General features: G+C 54.0%; 1 protein-coding gene across 8 annotated transcripts in view; it reads left to right on the plus strand.

The window, feature by feature from the left end:
• The first annotated feature begins 5,884 nt into the window (after window positions 1–5,884).
• Window positions 5,885–27,093, plus strand: part of LOC120682228 (probable cleavage and polyadenylation specificity factor subunit 1) — a 56,805-nt gene continuing 35,596 nt past the window's right edge. For 5 of the 8 annotated variants that reach the window (XM_039964035.1, XM_039964038.1, XM_039964039.1 and 2 more), the window contains exons 1-12: window positions 5,885–6,586; window positions 6,691–6,828; window positions 7,422–7,575; window positions 7,828–7,963; window positions 8,881–9,026; window positions 9,868–9,963; window positions 10,054–10,106; window positions 17,859–17,990; window positions 18,069–18,120; window positions 18,222–18,338; window positions 21,533–21,670; window positions 21,878–22,003. In XM_039964035.1, the coding sequence (XP_039819969.1) occupies window positions 6,252–6,586; window positions 6,691–6,828; window positions 7,422–7,575; window positions 7,828–7,963; window positions 8,881–9,026; window positions 9,868–9,963; window positions 10,054–10,106; window positions 17,859–17,990; window positions 18,069–18,120; window positions 18,222–18,338; window positions 21,533–21,670; window positions 21,878–22,003 (1,623 nt within the window). In that variant the 5' untranslated portion in view covers window positions 5,885–6,251. Of the gene's footprint in view, window positions 6,587–6,690; window positions 6,829–7,399; window positions 7,576–7,827; window positions 7,964–8,880; window positions 9,027–9,867; window positions 9,964–10,053; window positions 10,107–17,858; window positions 17,991–18,068; window positions 18,121–18,221; window positions 18,339–21,532; window positions 21,671–21,877; window positions 22,004–27,093 lie in introns of those variants that run through there. The other 3 variants (XM_039964036.1, XM_039964037.1, XM_039964042.1) reach the window with 3 other exon arrangements.

The raw sequence follows: 27,093 nt of genomic DNA on the forward strand, positions 1-27,093 counted from the left end.
CCAGATGTGTCCTCCCCTCGCTTATATACCTATGGGCGGGGAGGAGGCGAGTCAACAAGGGGATCGGCTGCGGCGTTGCTTCTCCCCCGACGGATTCAGCACAACCACCCATAATGGCGATGTGGGGAAGCGAGTGCAACATTGAAGGGGCTCTTGGCCCCACCATCAACGCAACTCTTGCGTTGACGGTGGGTCCGAGGGCTACTGTCAGTATAATGGGAACGGGGGTACCCATAACCCCGGATAAACGGGCGATTAAGGAGGGGTGGCCCACCAGCGATGTCATCCGGTGACGTCAGCCAGGGGGTCCCAGCCCTGAATAACCGCCCGTGGAGACGGACAACCGCGTGGAACGGGTCGGGCTCGGCCCGTTCACGTGAAGCCCGAGGAAGGCCTTTTCCTTTCCCACGAAGACACCCGCCTGGTAGAAAGATCTTTGCCAGGCGGGAAATCCCAGAGGCTACGGCGTCCAGATGCCAGGCTCGGTACGGAGCCCAAGGGGGCACGTGGCTTCCCCATAAGAACATCATGATTATGGGGGTGCCGTGCGCTCAGATGATAAGAGGATAGGCGGCAGATAGCTTATGTGACATCCCGATAAATCTACCAAAATAAAACACGCGCTAAAAATAATTTTCAAAACTTTTTCATCGTTGAGCTCAATTAACCCTAAACCCTAATTCCCTCCCAGGAATTTTCGCCGTCCCGACACCCGACTTCAATTGTCGATCCATCTTTTCTTCTCCTTTTTCCGCCGACCGTACCCCTCCCTCTTTTTCCTCGCCGCCATCCCATCCCGCGCCGCTCGGCTGCCTATCGCCCATGCGCGATCGCCAACCGCGAATCCCGCCGGCGTGCTCTCTCTCTCTCCCTCTCTATCTCTCTCTCTCTCCCCCCTTTTCTTTTTCATTTTCTTTTCACCTTTTTCTTTTTCTTTTCCCCTTCTCCTTCCTTCTCCTTCTTCCTGCTTCTCTCCTCTCCCGCACGCACGGCGCGCCGAGCGCGCCCAGCCTGCGCACGCCCCCCTGGCCTGAGCACCCGGCCGCGCCGAGCACCCCCTGGGCTACGCGCAAGCGTGCGCAACGCCGCTGCCTCCCTCTGCTCGCGCCGCGCTCGCCGCTGCACGCACGCGCTCGCCGCGCCCCTACGCACCGAGCCGCGCACGCCGCGACACCCGCTCACACGCCGTGCCGCGCGCTGCGCCGCTCGCCACCGCCTGTCCACGTGCCACAGCACGCGTTCCATGCGCGCTCCTGCTCGTCGCGCCACCCGTCGTCAAGCCAGCCGCGCACAGCGCCCCACCATCGCCGTCGGCCGCACACGTGCGCACTTTTCCCATGTGGACCGCGAGCCCCTGCTCGCCACGCCTTCCGCCGTCAAGCACAGCGCCACCTGCCCTACTCACGCCTGCCCGAGCCATCCCATCACCCTAGGCCGACCTCGCCGCCCGCACGCCGCTCCACGACACGCGCAACCGGACGAGCACCATTAAAGGCGCACCGCCGAGCCCGCCGGCCGGCCACCGCCGCGTTCCAGCTCCACCGCCTTGCCACGCCTATAAGTAAGCCCTCCACCTCACCTCCGAGCACCACAGCTTCCTTAGCCACCGCCTGCCTCCTTCCCGAGCTCCCAACGCCACCACTGCCCACCATAGCCGCCAAGCCTCGCCGGCCACCGCGGAGCCGCCTCTTTGCGCAACCTCCGCCCAAGGTAAGGGGCGCAATAGAATCCCCGAGGTCCCCTTCCCCTTTTCCCCCAGCTCCGGGGCGCCGTCGAGCCCCGCAACGACGCCACCACGGCCACCGCTGCCTGCTACCGCCTGCCGCCATGGCTCCCCTCCCTATAGGCCTCCTTCCCTGAAATCGAGGGGGGCGATCGACCCCACGAGCCTCCCCTCCCTCTTTCCCCCCTGACCCCAGCCGCCGCCGTGCCCTGGGCCGCCGGCGAGGGTCGCCGCCGGCGTCCAGCGCCCCCTCCTCTGTTCTGCGCGTGAGGAGGAAGAAGGAGGGCACATTTGCCAAAAACTCCCTCCCCTTCCCTCTATTCTTTAAAGAACCCTTCCACTCTCTTGACCTTTTGCAAAAGAAACCCTTTCTTTTATTTTTATTTGAAACCAACCCTCCCACCTTATGAAAACATTTATAAATAAGCCGTTGCCCTTTCTAGTATGCCCTAGATATTTTTGGAAATTACAACCAAGCCCTTCTCTTCCGAGAATAATTACAACGAGGCCCCTGAACCCCGGGTTAACCCCTAACCACTCCTTTAACTCGTCATTTCATGCGCCAAAAATCCTCCGATCGACCTGAAACTGTACCACACTATTTCTAATACACTTTTGACCATGCCATTAGGGAACCGCCCAAAAATATTATTCCTGTTTCCATATCTTAATTGTTTCCGAATCGAGCTTAGCGATAAAACCTTTATTTCTTTTTTCTGATTGTGTGCTTGCTTGTGTGCGTCGTAGATCACGGTGTGAACAAGGGAGAACCCGTCGACGAGCAGTACTGCGAGCAAGTGAACGAGGACCAGTTCCGCGACCCCGAACCCGAAGGACAGTACCTCGATCAGGACTTCCCGGAAGGCTTTGAAGACGGCAAGTTCAATCTCATCCTTTGATGCATGTTTTGTCCCAGTTTTATAAACACAACCTACTGGCCTGTTTTATAAAACTGCATATGTTTTGCCTGCTGAAAACATGGTTGGATAGCCACCCCTTGATTTGTTATAACCATTCTTTGACCACCTAAATTAATGTCTGAATGTGATTTGTTTGGACGTTAATCGCTGCTAGAACGCTTAGGACCTAAAACACAATACAACTTGTTTTATAAAGGAAAAATGTGTGAGTGTGTGGGAAGGGAAAAATGTGGAATTTTCTAAAGATGAGTTTAGACGGGATGGATGGCACTTCTGTGTGAATTGCCGATTGGTGTGCTCGTACCTGTGTGGTAGAGCAAGGTTGGGAGATATCCATCTTGTCACAATTAAGGACTGAGTTGGTGTGTCATCTTGCCTAACTCCACTATCGTGCAAACCACTCGACCGTTGTATGGGCAACGACTTAGCATTAACCCCACTAGCTAGTCTGATAGCCATCAGGAGAGCTGAGAGCAACGGGTGACCAAGGAGAAGGGATAAGCTCTGTGTGACTATGCCCCGGTTAAACCTCGGTGATAGGTCAATGGCCCCTTGGTGGATCCCGTGGTGACTAGTCAGGTCTAGCTAAGGTGGGTAACGACTTTGTTGGGATCTGCACCGATACTAAGGTGATCGAGTTGCGGTACCCCGCTTGTGGGTAAAGTTGCACACCTCTGCAGAGTTAAAATCTATTCGAATAGCCGTGCCCACGGTACTGGGCGAGTTACGGTTTGGTCACACAACTAGTGTTTCTTCTTGGAATGGATGGGTTGGCGTGAGTGATTTTTGAAAAGTGTCCGGCGGTTGTGCCGTGTGCTACGGCGGATGAGGAGTCCGGTAGCAGCTTAAAACTCGGATCCTGTGAGGGTCAACACTATGTGTTACTCGGTACAAGAAAAACTTGCTTTGAAAATCATTTCTTTCAAATGAACCCCTGCATAAAAATTAGCTTTCTGTAAAGTAAACCCTAGCCTTATCCTTGATTTACCCTATGCATTATATTCTGTTTATACCCCTCCGTGGGTGTGGTTGGACTTGCTGAGTACGTATGTACTCACCCCATTCTTAATTTTTACAGAGGAAGATCCAGACTTCGTTCCCGAAGACGTTGAGTAGAGGTCATGTCCTGCACCCAACCTTGCCTGTGGATAGGGTCACCCGCAGGAAGTTCCGTATGGCGCAAGACTCTGATGACCCCCTCTTCGTAGTTAATATCGTGGTGTGGGTGTTAGTTGTTATCCTCGCAATAATGGCGCTTCACTGACCACTTCCGCGTAGAGTTGTACGGTGATGTACCATCTGATGTAATAAAGGTGTTATCAGCCTCCTGGGACTGGTATTGTATCACTTTTAAGTCTTCTCTTATGAGGGGACGCTTCAGCTTAACCCTGAGCTATCTGTCCCATCAAAATTGAAGATGGATGATGGTCGGGACCCACTGCCATTTACTACGCGCTCCGTTGTGGTAAAACCAGGGTGGCCCTGACTGCCTCCCCGGGGTTGACCGGGGTCACCCCGGACCATGAGAACCTGCGGGGTTACTCCGGGACCGCCACGCGGCCAACTCGGACCACCCCGGGATCATGAGGCTAAAGGAGATATTGCTTTACGTCATGTGAGCACCGAACGGCAACTTGCCAATATCTTTACCAAGCCTCTAGATGAGCAAATGTTTTGTGTTTTGAGGAGTGAACTAAATATCTTGGATTCTCGTAACTTGGCTTGACATGTTGCACATACTTGCTTGTTGTCTAGATAGGGAAAATGAATTTATTTGAGTGAGTTTTCTTGAAAAACTTTGGATTTTGATATTTGGATCAAAACTTGATTCGCGTGATCATTGTTATGTAATGTTGTTTGTGTCTGGTCACGATTGAATTAAATTGTCTTATATGTCTACAAGCAATATCAAATCAAATTCATCTCAAATCTATCTTTATTTGGGCTACTTCTCAAGTCATCGGAACTTCCGATCCACGAACGGAACTTCCGATCAGTGTCGGAAGTTCTAGGGTTCTTCCGATCGGGGGCTCTCGGCCAAATGAAATATGTCACGTCGGAACTTCCGACGGCATAGGAAGTCCCAACCTTCCTCTGATAAGGGGTTCTCAGGAAAATCCTTCCAGCCTCATCGGAACTTTGGGAACAAATTTCGTGTCTCTTGCTTGTTCATATATTGTTCTTGTTGACCTAAGGCTTAATTTATCCTGATGTACTCCTTCGAGTTGTTCTAGTGCACGAGATCTCTTGCAGGGTTGTCTACAACACCTTGGTGAACTTTTGACTCAAATAGGTTCTTCGATTTCATTATAGTTTTTGAATTTTGTTCAAACTCTATTGTGGGATCGGAACTTTCTTCACTGGGTCGAAAGTTCCGACAGGGTTAACCTTTTCGACGAATTTGTCAAGTTTTGCAGGTTCGTCTATTCACCACCTCTAGGCATCACCAAGATCCTTTCACCCGCCTCTCCCATTCACGACCCTGCCTGTGACGCCGCGGCCGTGAGCCTCCATCTCTTCATCCTGCGCGAAAATCCCGAGCCCTGTCCACCTTCGCCTTTATGCCGGGCGCACCGCGCCGCTTGGAGTAGGGCTCACCGCGCCCCCTCGAACCCCCACCGCGGGACCAGCGCCCCGAGCGGGAGCGTCACTACGCGCCTCGCCCAACAGCCGGCCGCTATAGCGGATCGAGACCGCCCGGAGCAACTAGAGTTTGTGTAACAGAACGGCCCAGTGGGCCAGTGGGCCGCGAGGTTACTGTAGCGATGCTACTATAGCACCGGGGAGTAGTGCCCTTTAGTCCATACTGAGGAGAAAAGGAAACCCAGACCAGCTTAAATATCAGGACTAGGGAAGCTAAATAACTCCGGTTGCAACCTTTTGCGCGAAGCGAGGACGAAAACGCAAGAAAGTTATTTAGCAGGTGTGATTTACTCAACGTGCAAAGTAAATCTTAGTGTTTATCCCAGGACAGGTCGTTATAGTTTGGTGGCGGCCGGGGGGAGCTGCTCGCCCAACGCGCAGAGGGGGAGGGAGGGAGGATGCGACGTGAGGGAGAAGGAGAACGGTGGAGTAGATATTGTTCAGTGGGATCCACACACATGGTGCTAAGCTGGTGGCAAAAACTAAAAAAATCAAGTCATTACCTTTAAATATGTTTTTTTTTTTCAAATTGTTGCGGCTAAAATTTAGTATAGATATTTTTTCAGAATGTTGTTTTTCTACCACGTAATAGCAGTAGAGATAGAGATTTGGCCATTTCAACCTCCCACGCAGCAGTTGCAATCCCCTCCTCTCCGCCTCCCCTTCCGCGGCGGCGGCGAGGCGACCGACAGACCCGGACGTCCCTCTGCCTTGCCGACGGAGCCTCGCTCTGCTTCCGACTCTCCCCTCCCGCCGAGGCACGCACCCGCGCGGCGCCGCTGGTACTTCCATCGACCTGTAAGGACTGCCAGCTCTACCCTACCGCCCCGAACTCGCTCCGCCAAGGGGTTCTTTTAGGGTTTTGGTAAGAGTCTCCGCTCCATTCCGTTGCGTTTCATTCGAATCGCGCTGCCAAATCCCAGAGTTCGGGCCCCATCGCTGTCGCCCGCGCCCCCCATCCCAAGATGAGCTACGCGGCGTACAAGATGATGCACTGGCCCACCGGCATCGACTACTGCGCAGCCGGCTTCATTACCCATTCCCCTGCTGAAGCCGCCGCCTTCTCCTCACTGCCCCCCACCATCTCGGGTCCCGAGGTTGACGTCGACTCCTCGGCGGCGAGGGCGCCCCAGCGCGTGGGCCCCACCCCCAACCTGGTCGTGGTGGCAGCTAACGTGCTCGAGGTGTACGCCGTGAGGACTGACGCCGTGATGGGGGCTCAGGATGGGGGGACTTCTTCGTTGGCTGCTGTCCTGGACGGGATATCCGGTGCTCGACTGGAGCTTGTGTGCTATTACAGGTGCAGGGGACGCTTTCTTGCATTTCTGCATTTACCTCTAGCTTTAGAGTTCAGGTAATTATGTTAGCTTCTTGGAGGCTAATTGTTCTCTGAATGACATTTAGGCTTCACGGTAACATTGAGTCGATGGCTGTGTTGTCGGATGGCACAGAGAATACGCGAGACTCCATCGCACTTGCATTTAAAGATGCAAAAGTAGCATGCCTGGAGTTTGATGACAGCATCAATGGCCTGCGAACGAGGTATGCACATGTCACATTGGATTGTCACTGTTAACGACCAACAAACATAGAGTATTTCTCCTTCGCTGTATATGGGCACAATAATTCAACTTTTAACTAACTGTAATGATAAGTCAGTATGTGCAAATTAGAATTTTGCTGTTGGTGAAACTTTACACATATATGTATTATATTTCTGTTAGACGTGTTGAAGGATCATATTATTTTGTTTCCTCTTTACTGGTGGCTTTTGTTTGGCCTACCACAACATGTTTAGATGAAATGGCTTTGTTGTTCTTGTAGAGGTTTTGAAAGATCGAGATGCTGATGACTATTGGCTTGTACTCCCTCCATTCCAAATTATAGGTCGTTTTGGCTTTTCTAGATGTGTATATCTAGATACATAGCAAATGATATGTATCTAGAAAAGCTAAAACAACCTATAATTTCGAGTGGAGGGAGTAACTAGCACCTTTAATTTTTCTCACAAATTGATAAAATTATAGCTAGCACCTTTTTTTTATTTCTCGGACTCTTTCTAAACTAAATAATTATTGTCATGGTTGAATTAGTTCGTTGCTTTGCCTGACAGATTATGATTCCTGATCTTTCAGCTCAATGCATTGCTTTGAAGGCCCTGACTGGTTGCATCTGAAAAGAGGCAGGGAATCCTTTGCCTTTGGTCCTGTCATAAAAGCGGATCCTCAAGGCAGATGTGGTGCTGCACTTTTTTATGGATTGCAGATGATAATTCTGAAAGCAGCACAGGTCGATTTTCCTTGATTTGGTCTCTTGTTGTCATCCGGAAGTGTAACTATTTGTAGCTTTGTATCTCCTGTAATCTTGATTCATTTAACATTAAACCTCAGCCAATTTTTTTTACCATCTTTACAGTGGGGTGGGGGATCCATGAAATAAACGGCTAATAAGATGTTTTATTATTCGCTTTCAAATTAGTACAATTATGAAAAATCTGCATGTACATTGATTGACAACTAATAGTATTTTATGTCTTTTTAGGTTGGGCAGAGCTTTGTTGGAGAAGATGAACCTACACGTATGTTGAGTTCGGCTGCTGTTCGGATTGATTCTTCATATGTGATTGACTTGCGTCATTTAGAAATGAATCACATCAAAGATTTTACATTTGTGCATGGTGAGATGAGATCTTCTTTTGGATGTCTTGCAATATTTGCAACCGCTATTATCAGTAGATCGTGCTGACATTATTTTTCTATCTAACCCTCCATCCTATTTTGTTAAAATGTTTCGTGTTTTAAATTACTAAAATTGATCATCATATCGTATATGATAATATGATGAGTAAATTGTATCTACCATACAACAATTTGTATGGTTGTATTACTTTGGTCCAACAAGTAGCAAAACGCACAAACGGATGCACGAACTTGTCAAAATGTGTGCATACATGGTTCTTCTGGTCACAACAGGGGCAGCGTCCAGGATGAGGGTGACCTCGGAGTGCCAGGTGATCTGCAGTCCGGCATTGATTGTGTATGACCAACCACATAGTGAAACGGCATTTGTGGGGTGTCTATGACTTCCATATGCGCTCCCAAGCATCAAAATGGACTCCTCCCTGAAACAGAGCTTCACACATGGATTTCGCTGAGTACTGGTCAGAACTAGAGTGCCTCCAAATGTGCGAATCAGTAACACCTGGCTGTAGTTCCACCTCTGCAAGAAGTCTCGAAGACGAAGTTGTCCTTGATAGCAAATTTCTTGAATCTATTACTGGTTGGTCATGGATTCAAGAACAGTGCGCTTATTAGCACGATGCTTCGGGATCCATGCAACCGGACGAGGAGCAATTTCTTCATTACTCTGCCCAAGCAGCCATTTCTTGTTCAAGACTTTAATCGTTTTATGCGATAGAGTTCTTTAACCGTTTTCTTCTTTTCCTCTATCCACTGCTTCTAGTTCTGTGTATCACATGTTCCTTTTCTTAATTTTTTGTCACACAGTTCCTGTATATATTCATCATTAGTGGCACAAACTTCTCATACTCAAAACTATTTCATTCATGCCATCTTTACACTATGATGCCTTCAGGTTATATTGAGCCTGTGTTGGTCATACTTCATGAGCAAGAGCCTACGTGGGCTGGGCGTATCTCATCGAAGAACCAAACATGCATGATATCTGCATTTAGTATAAGTATGAGTTTAAAGCAACACCCAATGATATGGTCTTCTGCTGTAAGTGTGCAAGATCAGTTTTTAGCTTTTGTCATTTCTTGTTAAAGTCTATATCTTCTTACATTGTTTCAAAAAAAAAAAATCTTAACATACTTATATGGATTGGGTATTCAAGAATTATAAAATCCATTTGTTATATCATATCTTATCAATAAAATATGCTTGTATCTTTAATCATTTGTACTATGATTTCACATAAATCATTGATCCTTTCACAGCTTTACAGAACTAATACATACCTATAAATACATAGGTTGTCACTACTTGCTTCTTGTACTTATCGTATACTTCTTTGTGCTAGAAATTGGCTAAAGGTTTAAGCAATGACTTAAATTACTATTGACTTCTTTGTCTTGTTTTGAGTCCGGACCTAGTACATCATTGCTTGATAAGCTCATATTGTTTTGTACTAAACTTATGAGATATGCAGTTGATTGGGGCTATCAGAGGTGTATAACCTGGTCTTAAACTAATCAATTTATTTTTCCATTAATTGTGCTTAGCAATTAACATCTTGGAGCTGTGTTCAAGTTTTTTTCTGTCCAAATTATCATGGGATTCCAAAAGTTGTATTGATTTTCAAGTTTTTTGACAGTTACTTTTGTGATTTATTGCTGTGATTATCTATTGTTTTTAGCACAGTTTCCAACATCCTATTCCTACCTTGTCAGCCTGTTGGGTCTATTGTTTTTCTTTCCTTTATGGGTTTATTTTGCTTCTTTCCTTCACTGAAGCAATCAACGAATCACTTCATTAATGTATTTTTTTTTTCTTAAGCACTTAACTGATTCATTTTCTTGGACTCAATATGAGCTTACAAAGTACTATTTGTTCTCTCCAGAAACTGCCGCATGATGCATATCAACTTCTTGCTGTTCCTCCGCCTATTAGTGGCATTCTTGTGATCTGTGCAAATTCGATCCATTATCATAGTCAGGTTTGTCCACCTAAAATACTCATGGCTGATGAACTTTGATTCTTTGATTGTCTGTAGCCATTCATTATTAAATTTTATTCGTTGTTGCAGTCCACATCTTGTTCACTTGCCTTGAACAGTTTCTCATCCCAGCCTGATGGCAGGTAGTATGTTGCCTTCTTGCTGAAAATTGTAAATTCCATCTTCCTTATGACTGGCTTACTCCTACATCCTGCATTAGGAAAGTACTTGCTTGTTATTTCCCTCAAATCACAGAGAGAAGCACTATACCTTGTTTCTGATTGGTAACTGCTAAGATGTTTATGTTACTTTAGCACCTTGCACTAGTACACACTGATGGACTATGGATAAAAGCCCCCCCTCTCCCCCACTCTAACTGTTGGAGTATATTGAGCCCATATGTATAAAGGCCCATCTAGAGGCCCATGTATTGGAATTATATATACCCACCCATCTAGGGTTGGAGTAATAGAGCAATTATTCCCGTCATTATGGTATAGAGCCAGTTTTTTCTCTCCTCCCTACCCTGCAGCCGCCGCCGCCGGCCTCCATGGCTGGCCGCCGGCCGCCGGCGCCGCCCCTCCCGGCGCCGTCCCTCTTCCCCCTTCCTCCTTCCCTCCCCTCACCTCTTCTTCCTCTGCTGCCGCGCCTCCCCTGCAGCCGCCGCAGAGATCCTCTGCCTGGGCCGCTGCTGCCCCCTGCCCGCAGATCCGCGCCGCCTCCTCTGCAGCAGCTGGCGAGGACGCGGAGGCTGGGCACACGCGAGCCGCCGCCCTGGTTTCCTCCCTCCAGCCGCCGGGTGCTGCCGCCGCCGCCGCAGATCCCGCCGTCGTGGACGCCGCCGCCGCAGATCCCGCCGCCGTGGACGCCGCCGCCGCCGTGGGTGCTGGCGCCGCCACTTGGGGAGCTGCCGTGGCCGCCAGTGCCGCCCAGCAGCCTCCTGCGGCCGCCCCTGCAGCCCAGCAGGGCCCTCTGCCCGCCGCGACCTCTGCTGGCGCGGGTGCGGGCCCCGCAGGGCCCACGGCCGCCGCGTGGGCTGCAGCGCAGGACGCCCACCGTGCCGCCATCGTTGCTGGCAAACAGCACGCCGCAGCAGCCGCCGATCATGCGTGGTCCGGCCTCGGGATGGCGCCCGCGGATGCGCCGCTCTCCGCCGCCGCCCTCCGAGGGCAGCAGGCCGACGCCGCTCTCGCCGCAGCCCTCCTCGCCGCCAAGTCGGAGGCTTCGGCGGCCCAGGAGCGAGTCCGTGTGGCAGCCCTCGCATGGGAGCGCGAGCGCGCCACGGCCGACGCACTCGCACTCCGGGTCGCGGAGGCGGAGCGCTACCTCCGCGTCTCCTCCGGCTTTCCCGTCGACCCCGAGCATGGCGCTTCTTCCTCCCACCAGCCCCCTCCCGCTGGTTCTGGACCCCGGTACGACCCGACCGACCCCATGGTCGCCCAGCTCCACCTCCAGGCCGCCGGCGTCCAGAACATCAGTGCCCTGGTCTTCGTCCTCCTCGACCCCGCGTCCTCCTCCTACGGCCGCTGGCGGGACCAGGTCCTCCTCACCCTTCGCCGCTACGCCCTCGACGACCACGTCCTCGTCGACTTGCCGATCGAGGCGCGGGACGTGACGTGGCTGCGCCTCGACAGCGTCGCTCTGTCCTGGATCTTCGGGACCATCTCCCTGGATCTTCAGGACCTCGTCCGGACCCACGGCGGCACCGCGCGGCAGGCCTGGGTGGCGCTCGAGGGACAGTTCCTCGGCAACGCCGAGTATCGCGCCCTCCAGCTCGACGCCACCTTCCGTACCTTCGTGCAGGGGGACCTCTCCGTCGGTGAGTACTGCCGGCGGATGAAGAGCATGGCCGATGCTCTCCACGACCTCGGGGATCCGGTGTCCGATCGAGTCTTGGTGCTCAATGTCCTACGGGGACTGAGCAGCACCTACGACCACCTGAAGGGCTGGATCGCCCGCCAGAGGCCCTTCCCCACCTTCCTGTAGGTCCGGGACGACCTCGCCCTCGAGGAGATCACCAGGGGTCTCGCGCCCGGATCGTCCTCGCCCACCCCCGCCGCGCTCGTTGCTACTCCACCGACCTCCTCCACTGTTACTCCTCCCGTTGGGCAGACCGGAGGAGGGGGGGGGGGGGGGGGCGTGGACGTCGCCGGCGACGGGGTGGTGGTGGTGGTGGCACTGGTGGCCCTGCCTCTGGCAACACCGGTACCGGTGGGGGCCGTCGGGGCGGCGTGTCGACACCGGCTCCGGCTCCGGCTCCCACCCCTGCTGCTGGAGGTACGCCCTGGCCATCCTTCAGCAACCCATGGTCAGGGCGCATCTCGATGTGGCCGTTCCAGGGTCCGGGAGGGGGGCCTCGTCCTCAGCTCCAGCCGGCGGCCATGTTCACTAGCGCTGCTCCACTCTTCGCGCCTTCCTGGACCCCGCCCGCTCAGCCCAGCCAGCAGCCGACCTGGCCTGGGGGGTGGGACCAGGCCGCTCTGGCGCAGTCCTTCAGCACCATGGGACTGACGCCGCCGACCAGCACCGAGTGGATCGCCGACTCGGGCGCCTCGTTCCACACCACTCCCGATGCTGGTATCCTCTCTTCTGTCCGACCCCCACACCCTTCTTGTCCTTCTTCTATCATGGTTGGTGATGGGTCTTGCCTTCCTGTCACCGCCGTGGGTTATGCTCCTCGTCTTCCTCATGTTCTTGTTGCTCCTCAAATGGTTCACAACCTTCTTTCTATTCGCCAGTTTACTGCTGACAACTCTTGTTCTATCGAATTTGACTCTTCTGGTCTTACTGTGAAGGATTCGGCTTCCCGGCGTCCACTTCTCCGATGTGACAGCCCGGGGCCCCTTTACACTCTTCGGCTTCCTGCTTCCGCTGCCTCGCCTTCGGCTTTTTCTTCTGCTTTTGCCGTGACGCCTTCTTCCACCACCTGGCACCGCCGGCTTGGTCACCCCGGCCGCGACGTTTTGGCTCAGCTTCGCCGTAGTACCGATGTTCCATGTACTAGGGCTCCTGCTGAGCACCTCTGTCATGCGTGCCAGTTAGGTCGTCATGTTAGACTTCCGTTTTCTGTTTCTTCTTCGCATGCTGCGCATGCTTTTGATTTCATTCACTGTGACCTGTGGACATCTCCTGTACTCAGCATGTCTGGCTATAGATATTATCCGGTCATTGTTGATGATTTCTCTCATTACTCTTGGACTTTCCCTTTGCGCGCTAAGTCTGAGACCTTCCCCACCCTCCTCCACTTCTTTGCCTGGGTGTCCACTCAGTTCGGCCTCACCGTTAAGGCCGTCCAGTGTGACAACGGGCGGGAGTTCGATAACTCCACCTCCCGGTCTTTCTTCCTGTCTCGGGGTGTTCAGCTGCGTATGTCTTGTCCGTATACCTCTCCTCAGAACAGCAAGGCTGAGCGGATGCTTCGCACGACGAACGACGTCGTGCGCACCCTTCTGATCCAGGCTTCTCTCCCCCCGCGCTTCTGGGCTGAGAGCCTCCACACCGCCACCTACCTGCTCAACCGCCTTCCGTCCACTGCTTCTCCTGCTCCCACTCCACACCACGCTCTTTTCGGTACCCCTCCTCGCTACGACCACCTTCGGGTCTTCGGGTGTGCGTGTTACCCTAACACCTCCGCCACCGCTTCTCACAAGCTGGCGCCCCGCTCGACTCGTTGTGTTTTCCTTGGGTACTCCCCTGACCACAAGGGGTACCGATGCTTTGACCTCACCTCTCGCCGCGTTCTGATCTCCCGACACGTCATCTTCGACGAGTCGGATTTCCCCTACTCCACCTCCTCCACACCTTCTCCTGATCCCGAGCTCGCGACTCTGTTTCCAACTGACCCGGTGGTTCAGCCACTGTTACCTGTCTGTCCTTTTCCTGCAGGTTTTCACGGCGCACCGGCACCGCTTCCGGTGATCCCTGCTGCGCCGAGCGCGGCCCCGGGGCCCGCGGTCGAGCCACGCGCGGCCCCCGGACCTCCGGTTGTGCCGCGCACGGACCCGGTGTCTTCTGCTGCGCCTCGCGCGGCCCCGGTGCCTTCCCCTGCACCTGAGCGGTACGCTCAGCCGGTGCAGGTGTACCGGCGTCGTCCGGCGCCGAACCCGGCGCCGCAGCGGTACGCTGAGCCGGTGCAGGTGTACCGGCGTCGTTCCGCGCCGACACCGGCTCCGGCTCCTGCTCCGGAGGCTCCTGCGACGCCGACACCGGAGCAGTCGCCGCCGCCGCCTCCTCCGGCTCCCCCTCGCGCAGAGCCGGAGGTGTACCACCCGCCGGTCATCCATCGGGATCCTCGACATATCCATCCCATGGTGACTCGGCGGATGGCGTCCCAGGCCGCGACTCTCTCCGCCACCGAGGGAGAGCCGCGGGTCTCTCCGGCACCCTCCTCTGTCCGCGACGCCTTGGCGGATCCTCACTGGCGTCGCGCGATGGAAGAGGAGTACGCGGCTCTTCTTGCCAACCAGACGTGGGACCTCGTGCCGCGTCCGTCTGGTTGCAATGTGGTGACTGGCAAGTGGATCTGGACGCATAGGCGTCGGGCTGACGGCACACTGGAGCGCTACAAGGCTCGCTGGGTTCTCCGGGGGTTTACTCAGCGGCCTGGTGTGGACTATGATGAGACTTTCAGCGCGGTTGTGAAGCCCGCTACGGTGCGCACGGTCCTCTCACTTGCGCTCTCGCGCACTTGGCCTGTGCACCAGCTGGACGTGAAGAATGCATTTCTTCACGGCACCTTGTCAGAGACTGTTTACTGCTCTCAGCCTGCGGGATTTGTGGACTCGAGTCGTTCGGATATGGTCTGCCGGCTCAACAAGTCTCTCTATGGACTGAAGCAGGCTCCACGGGCTTGGTACTCTCGGTTCGCCACATTCTTGCTGACACTGGGGTTCACCGAGGCGAAGTCTGACACGTCTCTCTTCATCTACCGCCGTGGAGATGAGACGGCATATCTGTTGCTATATGTCGATGACATTGTGCTCACAGCTTCCAGTCAGCAGTTGCTTCAGAGTGTCATCTCCTCTCTGCAGCAGGAGTTTGCTATGAAGGATCTTGGTCAGCTCCACCACTTCTTGGGCGTCACTGTTGAGCCTTGCCCGTCTGGTATCCTTCTGCACCAGCGGCAGTACGCCCTCGATATTCTGGAGCGAGCTGGGATGACAGATTGCAAGCCCTGCTCCACTCCAGTCGACACTCAGGCGAAGCTATCTGCTGATCTGGGTGATCCGGTGGCTGACCCTACAGCCTACCGGAGTCTGGCCGGCGCTTTGCAGTACCTCATCTTCACCAGGCCGGACCTCACCTACGCTGTTCAGCAGGTCTGTCTCCACATGCATGATCCCCGGGAGTCCCACCTTGCTGCGCTGAAGCGTCTCCTCCGCTACGTCCGTGGCACTGTGGACCTCGGCCTGGTACTTCACCGCTCGTCCTCTGCTGAGCTGGTGGTCTACACCGACGCTGACTGGGCTGGCTGCCCGGACACTCGTCGCTCCACCTCCGGCTACGCCGACTTCCTGGGCGGCAACCTGGTCTCCTGGTCGTCCAAGCGGCAGCCGGTTGTCTCCCGCTCCAGTGCCGAGGCGGAGTACCGGGCTGTCGCTAACGGCGTGGCGGAGGCGTCCTGGCTGCGACAGCTCTTGGCGGAGCTCCACAGCCCGCTCGCCAAGAGCACTCTCGTCTACTGCGACAACGTCAGCGCTGTGTATCTCTCCACCAACCCCGTCCAGCATCAGCGGACGAAGCATGTGGAGATCGACCTACACTTCGTGCGCGACAAAGTCGCCATCGGCGATGTTCGGGTACTCCATGTCCCGACTACCTCCCAGTTTGCTGACATCTTCACGAAGGGGCTGCCCTCGTCGACCTTCTCGGAGTTTCGATCCAGCCTCAACGTAGCCGGTGGCTAGTTGTGGCTGCGGGGGGGATTTTAGCCCTTTTGTGCTCTACTTGTACTCTCATCTTGTCCAGTCTTGAACACCGCTGCGTCGGTTGTTTAGACTGCGGGGGGGGGGGGGGGGTGTTAGCTTTCTTGTTGTCCAGTCTTGAACACCGCTGCGCCGGTAGTTCAGACTGCGGGGGGTGTTGGAGTATATTGAGCCCATATGTATAAAGGCCCATCTAGAGGCCCATGTATTGGAACTATATATACCCACCCATCTAGGGTTGGAGTAATAGAGCAATTATTCCCGTCATTACTAACACCTGGGTTTTAGGGTCGGAGTGGCTAGAGGGGGTGGTCTAAGTTGGTACCAGAGCCAGGTCCCGGGTTCGAAACCCACCGGCCACGCATTTCTTCCGCTGCGCGATTTCCCCTGCGGGGTTCGCTGAGACCAGCAGCCAGCAGCCACCGGCGCGGCTCGCTCGCCGTAGGGGGAATGTTGGTCCAGTGATAAAGCCCCCCCTCTCCCCCACTCTAACACTTGGGTTTTAGGGTCGGAGTGGCTAGAGGGGGTGGTCTAAGTTGGTATCAGAGCGCGATTTCCCCTGCGCCTCTCGTGTGCTGAGACCTGCTGCGGGCTACGCCGGGCACTAGAACCTGCTGAGGGCTACGCCGGGCTCGCACGCCGTCGGGGGCATGATGGACTATGGATAAAAGCCCCCACCCCTCCCACTATAACACCTGGGTTTTATGGTCGGGTTGGCTAGGTGGGGCGCGCTAACACACACATATAGTTACTGTGGCATTAACCATTAGATGATAATGCCCATGGGGCATGGCCACCATCACTCACATGTAAACCCCTCAAGGATATACTGTTGCTCTCTTTGAATATGCGAAGTGGAAATTGATCTAGATCAAGCTAGCAAAAATAAAGCAACTGTCAAGATTCTGTTGGCTGTAGACAGGCTTCTAATATACTGGATTCAGCAGAAATATCCTGTGTGGATTGGTACAAGGCTGTCATTTCTGTGGACAAATTATTGCAAAATGATAACCATCTGTGTACCTGAAAAAAATGAAACAGTTTTGAACAGTGACTATGTTTTACCTGTTTACCTTCAAAAATATTTGGATCACATTATATGGTGGTAAAACCTTCTTAGGGGCAATATCAGGGGGACGTCTCTCCCTGTGGTTGAGTCTTTTTTTTAGTTGAGGCCATTGGCATAAAGGGTATAATTATTAATTAGTGAAATGCTGAGCTTAGAACCAGTCCATTATGGTTTGCTGATGCTTTCCATTGTACCTAGCACCAGTTTTTGCTAGGAGTCTGTATTCTATCATTCTATGCAATTTGAATGAGATGCTATCTTAGATGTGACTTCAATGCACTGTTGGCACTAGCATACGTGTATATATTTGCATCGGTTGATATGCTTTTACATGATTGCCAATACTGCCACCATTATTATTCTAAAAAATTGGCAGGCGCTATTTCTATAAGTTGTCTGCAGAACTGATGTTTCATTTCTGCCTAATATTAAACCGTGCATAGTTGTCAATGGCTGGGGAAAAAGAAATTAGCTGTTGAAGCTGAATGAAATTGTTGCCTGATTTTTGAATGGAAGGCTTTTCGCATGGTTCATTTAATAAATAGAGTTCGTCGCATGATATTGCAATCCAGAATTCAATTGACTTGTTGACCAGATATTACCAGTAAGTAGGGGATGGCTTCCCTGTATTCTCTTAAAAAAAGACTATTACCACTGGCAGTTGTTGTGAAATATGCAATATTTACTAGTACTTAACAGGGTGTCATTGCCGCTGCAGCTTAAGTTGATCTTTTATGTATAAAAAATTGTGGTGCCTGTCTAGTATTGCAAGTATATAATTGGGTTCGGTATACAATATGTTTTACTTTGGTCCATGCATGATTCTGCTACCATAAATGGCTGTTTCTTAGTTTCCTTAGTCTTCATTATGGTGCCTTTATGTCTCTTCGTCAACTTTGCAGCCCAGAAACTCTTAAAACGAGTTTCCATGTGGAGCTTGATGCAGCTAAAGCAACATGGTTATCCCATGATATTGTAATGTTTTCATCAAAGAATGGAGAAATATTATTACTAACAGTGGTTTACGATGGGCGGTATGATACTATTGCTTAATATTTGTTCAAGTGTTCTCGACTTTATATTGATCATTGTGTACTTTTCTGGATTTTCAGATCTGTGCAAAGATTAGATCTTATGAAATCAAAAGCATCTATTCTGAGTTCGGTCAGTTACCTATGCACTTACTTTGCTCATAGGGTTTACTCTTGTAATATTACTCAACTGAAGGATAATCTTTTTCATGTTCACTAACCTACTGGGAATAGGGTGCTACAACTCTTGGAAGTTCGTTCTTCTTTCTTGGCAGTCATCTGGCAGACAGCCTTCTTGTGCAATTTTCCTTTGGGGTGCCAACATCTGTTCTGCCTGATCTAGCAGATGAGGTTAGTTTTGAGATCTCTCTCTGGTTGTGCTCCTTAATTATTTGATGTTATTTGAGAAAGTTCTCTACATGGCCATGTAACATTTTAACTGGAAAACTTATATGCTAAGAAATATGCTGCGTATTGTAGGAGTATGGGAGAACACCTCACATCCTAATGACCGGGGGTGGGGTGGGGGTGGGGTTGGCTGCATTATATATATAGCCAATGGTATACATGGTAATACAAGTATACAAGGAATGAACAAATCAGTGGCTATACATTCCCTAATACCTGCCCGCAGTCCCAATGGGAGGATTTCGAACGCAAAGACTAGACCTAAATTCGTGATCAACTGTATAGGCAAACCTTTTGTTCATGATGTCCGTGAACTGGTGGGAGGACGGTATGTGTAGAACACCAACTTGGCCCAAGAGACCTTGCGAACAAAGTGTGTGTCGATCTCGATATGCTTGATACGGCGATGATGGACTAGGTTGGCATTCATGTAGACTGCACTGACGTTGTGACAATAGACAACGGTCGCAATAGCAATCGGGACGTGGAGCTCCTATAGGAGTTGGTGGAGCAAATAGCACTCGATGACAATGTGTGCAATATCACGGTACTCTGCTTCGGCATGGAGCGAGAGATGGTGGTTTGGCGCTTGGAGGACCAGGACACCGAGTTGTTGCTGAGGAACATGCAGAAGTTGGACGTGGACCATCTAGTGTCAAGGTAGCTAGCCCAATCGGCGTCGGAGTAGGTTGCTAGAGACTCAACAGGATTGGTGCCTATGTGAAGTACATTTGAGAGCAAGGCTAATGATTTAGCCTGCTGCTGGGTGTAAGAACCTTTATAGCTCATCTCTCAGCCCACTTGTATAATGGTTTAGCTCTCCACCATAAATATATGGCCCACTTGTCTATCTCACAAAATTTTTTGGTTCTTGTGTCGAAGCTGACTGTAAGCTAACAGCCCAGTTCCCCTCTTTCTCCTCTTCTCTCTCCTCCACCTCAGCATTTAGCCTGCTTTTAGCCCACCATAATACTTGCTGTGATAGGGTGCCATTCACATAGTGCATATTAGCGCGAGATGAGGCTCGTGTGGATCATGCATGAAGAAGACCTATTGAACAGTGTGGGCCTTGCTCCTGTAGTCGAAGAGGTCGGCAACTTTAGTACTGTCAAAAGCGGAGAGCTTGGCTCGAGTGTCAATTGGGGTTGACGTGGAGTGACACTTGGCCATGATTGTGCGCTAGAGGAGGTCGAGGGCGTACTGTCGTTGGGATACAAAGAGGCTGTCGGTGGAGCGTGTCAGCGATGCTGAGGAAGTGGTGGAAGTCGCATAGGTCTGTCATTGCAAACTTGGAGCATAGACGTGCTGTGATGCGATGAAGGTGCGGCCATGAAGCTGTGATGATGATGTCATCAATGTATAGGAGCAAACAGGTGATGCTCGTGCCCAATTTGTTTCTTTCAAACAAAGAGGGAAGTGTCGGAGTTTGTCTCGATGAAGCCGGGCTGCCTGATATGCGTGTTAAAGTGCTGGTACTATGCACAAGGGAAGGGGCTTCTGCAATAGACATATGGTTGGGCATGGTGGAGTCAACGAATCTTGGTGGATGCTGGCAGTAGTATGTCTAGTTGGTGTATCAGCCAGGCGTGTGGGACAGCGATGCTGAGGATCACCCGGATGTCGGCAAACTTGATGACGGGGTTGAAAGTCTCATCGTACTTGGTGATGTGCCATTGAGAGAAGCCGCCATCCACCCAACACGCTTTGTGATGGGCAAGTGTGCTGTCGGAGTTGAACTTGTGCTTGTAGATCCACTTGCCCGTAACAATGTTGGCGCCTGGTGGTCGAGGTATGAATTGCCAGGTGTCATTGTAGATGAGCGCCTCAAACTCGTTAGCCGTCGCCGCTCTCTGGTTGTGATGGCCAGCCCACTCCTGTAGTTAGCCAGAATGGGCGACGGTGGCTCAGTTCCTGAGAGGTTCATGAAATGAACATGTTGAAGAGTCCTTGTCTGGGAGCTTGTGACTGGGCATGTGTCATTGTAGTTGAGCGCCTACTTGTCACCCGTCGCCGCTCTCTGGTTGCGATCGGCCAGCCCACTACTGTAGTTAGCCAGAATGGGTGACGGTGGCGCAGTTCCTGAGAGGTTCATGAAATGAACATGTTGAAGAGTCCTTTTCTGGGAGCATGTGACTGGGCAGCGTGGCTCTGGTGCCCGGGTAGGGACCAGCGCTGGGGCAAGAGCTGGTGGTGGTGAAGCAGCTTGAACCAACCTGGGTCATGACAGGTGGCGGTGAAGCAGCCGTATCCCTGAGGCCCTCTGCTCTATTGCACGGAGTGGTCGTGGGCCGGCTAGGGTGCGTCGAGAATACCGGCTGCAGGCCGCTGAACAGCTGGTGGTGGCCCGGGATCAGCCCAGGAGGGAGCAGAGGCTGCTTGGAGAGTCGGCCCATGGTAGATGATGGCGGTGTCGTGAACAGGTACTCTAGCAGGACTCCCAACAAGATCCTGGAAGGGTGTGGTTAATGGACATCATGTGGTGATGGAGCGACCGCAAGTCAGGGAATTAACTAGGAAAACATGGACTTTGAAAATCAAATGTATTTGTATTGCAAGTTTGTAATGGCCTTGCAATTCTGCTAACTTATGATTTTGTGTAAATTGTCCTAGCTCTTACATGTTAGAAGATGCAATTGGAATCAGGCATCCATGCAGGAATACTATCTAGAATCACATGGTAGGAATGTCGGTGCAGGAGAAAACTTTGCAATTGGAATCAGGCTAGATACATGCAGAAATACTATCTAGAATCATATGGTAGGAATGTCAGTGCAGGAAAAAACTATCAATGCTTGTCTTTTTTTATTGTTAGTCTAGCTGCTTGATTAAAACTAGGCAAGGGCTCGTTCGAGAAAAAAACTAGACTAGAGGTTGCTGCTAAGTTTCGTCCATTGCACCACTCTCCTACATTAAGAATTTTGTTTATTTCATGCAATTGATAGTAAATATTTTTCTTACAATTTTTTTGCTTTGTTTTGTGAGTGTATAATTTTATTCCTATACATGACTGCATCTTTCCATGCATGAATCATTTGTAACACATGTAGCGGTGAACTTTTGGAAATTATGCTCAACTTATTCTTAGTCTGTCCCTTGAACCTTGGTGACTGATATATTGTTCTCTATTTGTGCAACAGTCTGCTGATATTGAAGGTGACCCGCCTTTTGCAAAGCGTCTAAAAAGGATTCCTTCTGATGTTTTACAAGATGTGAACAGTGTTGAGGAACTTTCTTTTCATAGTAATTCAGTGCCAAATAGTCTAGATTCAGCACAGGTCTGAAGAATACTTTCTGTTGTATCGTAGCTATCTGTTTATATCCACCTTCTGCAGTGCTGCTATATGTTCCATTTGTTGTAGGTTATACGATTTCTTCTTTATTTTTAGTTATTCATTTTGTTTTGTTACATGATAAGTTTCCTGCTGCATAGGTGCTTGCCATTTTCTCTCCTATTGCTGATTTATTTCATGTAAACTTTACAGAAGATCTCATTTGTCGTGAGAGATGCTCTGATCAATGTTGGTCCTCTGAAAGATTTTGCATATGGTTTAAGAACTAATTCGGATCCGAATGCGGCAGGCATTGCAAAACAAAGCAATTATGAGTTGGTAAGTTGTTTGAACTCTGAAATTGTTGGTTATTGAAAGAGAGAGTAGGAGAGAATAATGATTGTATTCCTCCAACCCTAGAAGGGTGGGTATATATAATACCTATACATGGGCCTCTAGATGAGCCTCTATACCCATGGGCTCAATATACTCCAACACCCCCCGCAGTCTGAACTACCGGCGCAGCGGTGTTCAAGACTGGACAACAAGAAAACTAACACCCCCCGCAGTCTGAACTACCGACGCAGCGGTGTTCAAGACTGGACAAGAAGAGAGTACAAATAGAGTACAAAGGGCAAATACCCCCCCGCAACCACAACTAGCCACCGGCTACGTTGAGGCTGGATCGAAACTCCGAGAAGGTCGAGGAGGGCAGCACCTTGGTGAAGATGTCAGCAAACTGGGAGGTAGTCGGGATATGGAGAACTCGAACATCGCCGATTGCGACTCTGTCGCGCACGAAGTGTAGATCGATCTCCACGTGCTTCGTCCGCTGATGCTGGACGGGGTTGGCGGAGAGATACACGGCGCTGATGTTGTCGCAGTAGACGAGCGTGCTCTTGGCGAGCGGGCTGTAGAGCTCCGCCAAGAGCTGTCGTAGCCAGGACGCCTCCGCTACGCCGTTAGCGACAGCCCGGTACTCCGCCTCGGCACTGGAGCGGGAGACAACCGGCTGCCGCTAGGACGACCAGGAGACCAGGTTGCCGCCCAGGAAGTCGGCGTAGCCGGAAGTGGAGCGTCGAGTGTCCGGGCAGCCAGCCCAGTCAGCGTCGGTGTAGACCACCAGTTCAGCAGAGGACGAGCGGTGAAGAACCAGGCCGAGGTCCACAGTGCCACGGACGTAGCGGAGGAGACGCTTCAGCGCAGCAAGGTGTCTCTCGGGGATCATGCATATGGAGACAGACCTGCTGGACAACGTAGGTGAGGTCCGGCCTGGTGAAGGTGAGGTACTGCAAAGCACCAGACAGACTCCAGTAGGCAGTAGGATCCGCCACCGGATCACCCAGATCAGACAGCTTCGCCTGAGTGTCGACAGGAGTGGAGCAGGGCTTGCAATCAGTCATCCCAGCCCGCTCCAGGATATCGAGTGCGTACTGCAGCTGGTGTAGGAGAAGACCAGACGGGCGAGGCTCAACAGTGACACCCAAGAAGTGGTGGAGCTGACCGAGATCCTTCATAGCAAACTCCTGCTGCAGAGAGATGACACTCTGAAGGAACCGCTGACTAGAGGCTGTGAGCACAATGTCATCAACGTAGAGCAGCAGATAGGAAGTCTCATCCCCACGGCGGTAGACGAAGAGAGACGTGTCAGACTTGGCCTCGATAAACCCCAATGTCAGCAAGAACGAGGCGAACCGAGAGTAACAAGCCCGAGGAGCCTGCTTCAGACCATAGAGAGACTTGTTGAGCCGGCAGACCCTATCCGGACGACTCGAGTCCACAAATCCCGCTGGCTGAGAGCAGTAGACAGTCTCTGAGAGAGTGCCGTGAAGAAATGCATTCTTCACGTCCAGCTGGTTCACAGGCCAAGAGCGCGAGAGCGCAAGCGAGAGGACCGTGCGCACCGCAGCGGGCTTCACCACTGGGCTGAAGGTCTCATCATAGTCCACACCAGGTCGCTGAGTGAACCCCCGGAGAACCCAACGAGCCTTGTAGCGCTCCAGTGTGCCATCAGCCCGACACTTATGCATCCAGATCCACTTGCCAGTCACCACATTGCAACCAGACGGACGCGGCACTAGGTCCCACATCTGGTTGGCAAGAAGAGCCGCGTACTCCTCTTCCATTGCGCGACGCCAGTGAGGATCCGCCAAGGCGTCGCGGACAGAGGAGGGTACCGGAGAGACCCGCGGCTCTCCCTCGGTGACGGAGAGAGTCGCGGCCTGAGACGCCATCCGCCGAGTCACCATGGGATGGACATGCCGAGGATCCCTATGGATGACCGGCGGGTGGTACACCTCTGGCTCTGCTCGAGAGGGAGCCGGAGGAGGCGGCGGCGGCGACGGCTCCGGTGTCGGCGTCGCAGGACCCTCTGGAGCAGGAGGCGGCACCCGTGTCGGCGCCGAACGACGCCGGTACACTTGCACCGGCTCAGCGTATCGCTTCGGCGCCGGGTTCGGCGCCGAGCGGCGCCGGTACACCTGCACCGGTTGAGCGTACTGCTCAGGTGCAGGGTAAGGCACCGGGGCCGCGCGTGGCGCAGCGGGTGACACCGGGTCCGTGCGCGGCACGACCGGAGGTCCGGGGACCGCGCGCGGCGCGACCGCGGGCACCGGGGCCGCGCTCGGCGCAGCAGGGATCACCGGAAACGGTGCCGGTGCGCCGGGAAAACCTGCAGGAAAAGGATAGACCGGTAACGGTGGCTGAACCACCGGGTCAGTCGGAAACAGAGACGCCAGCTCGGGGTCAGGAGAAGGTGTGGAGGTGGAGTAGGGGAAATCCGACTCGTCAAATACGACGTGTCGGGAGATCAGGACGCGGCGAGAGGTGAGGTCAAAGCATCGGTACCCCTTGTGGTCAGGGGAGTAACCGAGGAACACAACGAGTCGAGCGGGGCGCCAGCTTGTGAGGAGCGGTGGCGGAGGTGTTAGGGTAACACGCACACCCGAAGACCCGAAGGTGGTCGTAGCGAGGAGGGGTACCGAAAAGAGCGTGGTGTGGAGTGGGAGCAGGAGAAGCAGTGGACGGAAGGCGGTTGAGCAAGTAGGTGGCGGTGTGGAGGCTTTCAGCCCAGAAGCGCGGGGGCAGAGAAGCCTCGATCAGAAGGGTGCGCACAACGTCGTTCGTTGTGCGAATCATCCGCTCAGCCTTGCCGTTCTGAGGAGAGGTATACGGACAAGACATACGTAGCTGAACACCCCGAGACAGGAAGAAAGACCGGGAGGTGGAGTTATCGAACTCCCGCCCATTGTCGCACTGGACGGCCTTAACGGTGAGGCCGAACTGAGTGGACACCCAGGCAAAGAAGTGGAGGAGGGTGGGGAAGGTCTCAGACTTGGCACGCAAAGGAAACGTCCAAGAGTAGTGCGAGAAGTCATCGACCACCACCAGATAGTACTTGTAGCCAGAGAGGCTGAGTACAGGGGAGGTCCACAGGTCACAGTGAACAAGGTCGAATGCATGCGTCGCATGCGAGGAAGAGGAAAAAGGAAGTCGAACATGACGACCGAGCTGGCACGCATGGCAGAGGGGCTGAGCAGGAGCCCTAGTACCAGGAATATGGGTACTACGACCGAGCTGAGCCAGAACGTCGCGGCCAGGGTGACCTAGACGACGGTGCCAAGTGGTGGAAGACGGCGTCGCGGCAAAAGCGGTAGACCAAGACGGCCAGGTCGAAGAAGACGAGAGTGGTGCAGCGGAAGAAGGAAGGCGAAGGGTGTAAAGGGGCCCCGTGCTGTCACACCGGAGTAGTGGACGCCGGGAGGCCGAATCCTTTACAGTGAGGCCAGAAGAATCAAACTCGATGGAACAAGAATTGTCAGCTGTAAACTGACGAATGGAAAGAATGTTATGAACCATCTGAGGAGCAACAAGGACATTGGAAAGACGAAAAGAGCAAGGAGCAGAACCCACGGCGGTGACAGGAAGACAAGACCCGTCACCAACCATGATGGAAGAAGGACAAGAGGGGTGTGGGGGTCGAACAGAAGAGAGGATACCGGCATGTGGGGTGGTGTGGAAGGAGGCACCCGAGTCGGCGATCCACTCGGTGCAGACCGGCGGCGTCCCCCCCATGGCGCTGAAGGACTGCGCCAGTGCGGCCTGGTCCCACCCCCAGGCCAGGTCGGCTGCTGGCTGGATGGAGCGGGCGGTGTCCAGAACGGCGCGAACAGGGGAGCAGCAGCGGCGAGCATGGCCACCGGCTGGGGCAGAGGACGAGGGCACGCGACGGCCTGGACCGGCGCGACGTGCGCGACGGGCGCGACAGCCTGTGCAGCGGCGAGAGAGGCAGCGGCCCGCGCGGGGTCCCTGGGCGCGACGGCCTAGGCGGCGTGCGCAGCGGGCGCGACGGCCTGCGCGGCGTGCGCGGCGGCGAGGGAGGCAGCGGCCCGCGCGGCGGGCGCGACTGCGGCCCCAAAGGCGGCGGCGGCGGCCAGGTCTGCGGGCGCGACGGCCTGAGCCTGCGCGGCGGGCGCGATGGCGGCCTGCGCAGCGTGCGCGGCGGGCGCCCGCGCGGCTTGCACGGCGGATGCGATGGCGGCCTGCGCGGCGTGCGCGGCGGCGCGGCCCGCGCCGTGGTGCGGAGGAGGCGACTGGGTGGCGGCCTGGAACAGAGCCGCGCCCTGGAGGGGTGGCAGTGCGCGTCGAAGAGCTGCATGGCAGGGGCGGGGGCGGGGGCCGAGCCCGCACGCGCGCCCCCTGTGCCAATCACCGCCTCCCCTGCTCCAATCGAGGTCGAGGACAGCGCGTCCCCTGCCCTAGTCGCGCCGAGGGTGGGAGGAGGCGCGAGCAGGGGTCGGGACGCGGCCCGCGCGGACGTGAGGGCGTCCCGGAGGTCGACGGCGGCCTGGGCGGCGCCCTGGGCGGCGGCGGCGGCAGTGCCGGCCGCCCCAGCGCCCGCACCCTCCCCGACGTCCGCCCTGGCGCCTGCGGCTGCGCCCTGGGCGGTGGCCAGCACGACGGTGGCGTAGGGCGGCCTAGCTGCGGCGCCTGGAGCAGGGGAGGGGGCGCGTTCGGCCGCGGCTGGCGGCCGCGAGCCACGAGCGGCGCCGGCCACGCCCAGCACGGCAGCGGCGGGGACTTGCGGGGCAGGTGCATCCCAGGGCCTTTGCGCCCTAGATCCGCCCGCACCAGGGGATCTGCGCCCTAGATGCGCAGCAGAGGAGAGGTAGGGGAGGTAGGAGGAGAGGGGGCCCGCAGCAGCAGCAAAGGCCGGCGGCGCGGGCTGCACTGGTTGCCGGCCAGCCAGGGAGTTGGCGGCTGTAGGGGGAGCGGCTGCTGCTACTGTGGCGGCGCGGGTGAGGGGAGGAGGGGAAGGTGGCGCCCGTAGCAGCGGCGGCGGCGCCCACGGACGGCCAACTCATGGCGGCCGCGGGCGGCCAGCTCGCGGCGGCGGTTGCAGCGGCGCCTGGAGCAGGGGCCGCAGCCAT

Source organism: Panicum virgatum, chromosome 7N (assembly GCF_016808335.1).
Source record: "Panicum virgatum strain AP13 chromosome 7N, P.virgatum_v5, whole genome shotgun sequence".
Lineage (NCBI taxonomy): Eukaryota > Viridiplantae > Streptophyta > Magnoliopsida > Poales > Poaceae > Panicum > Panicum virgatum.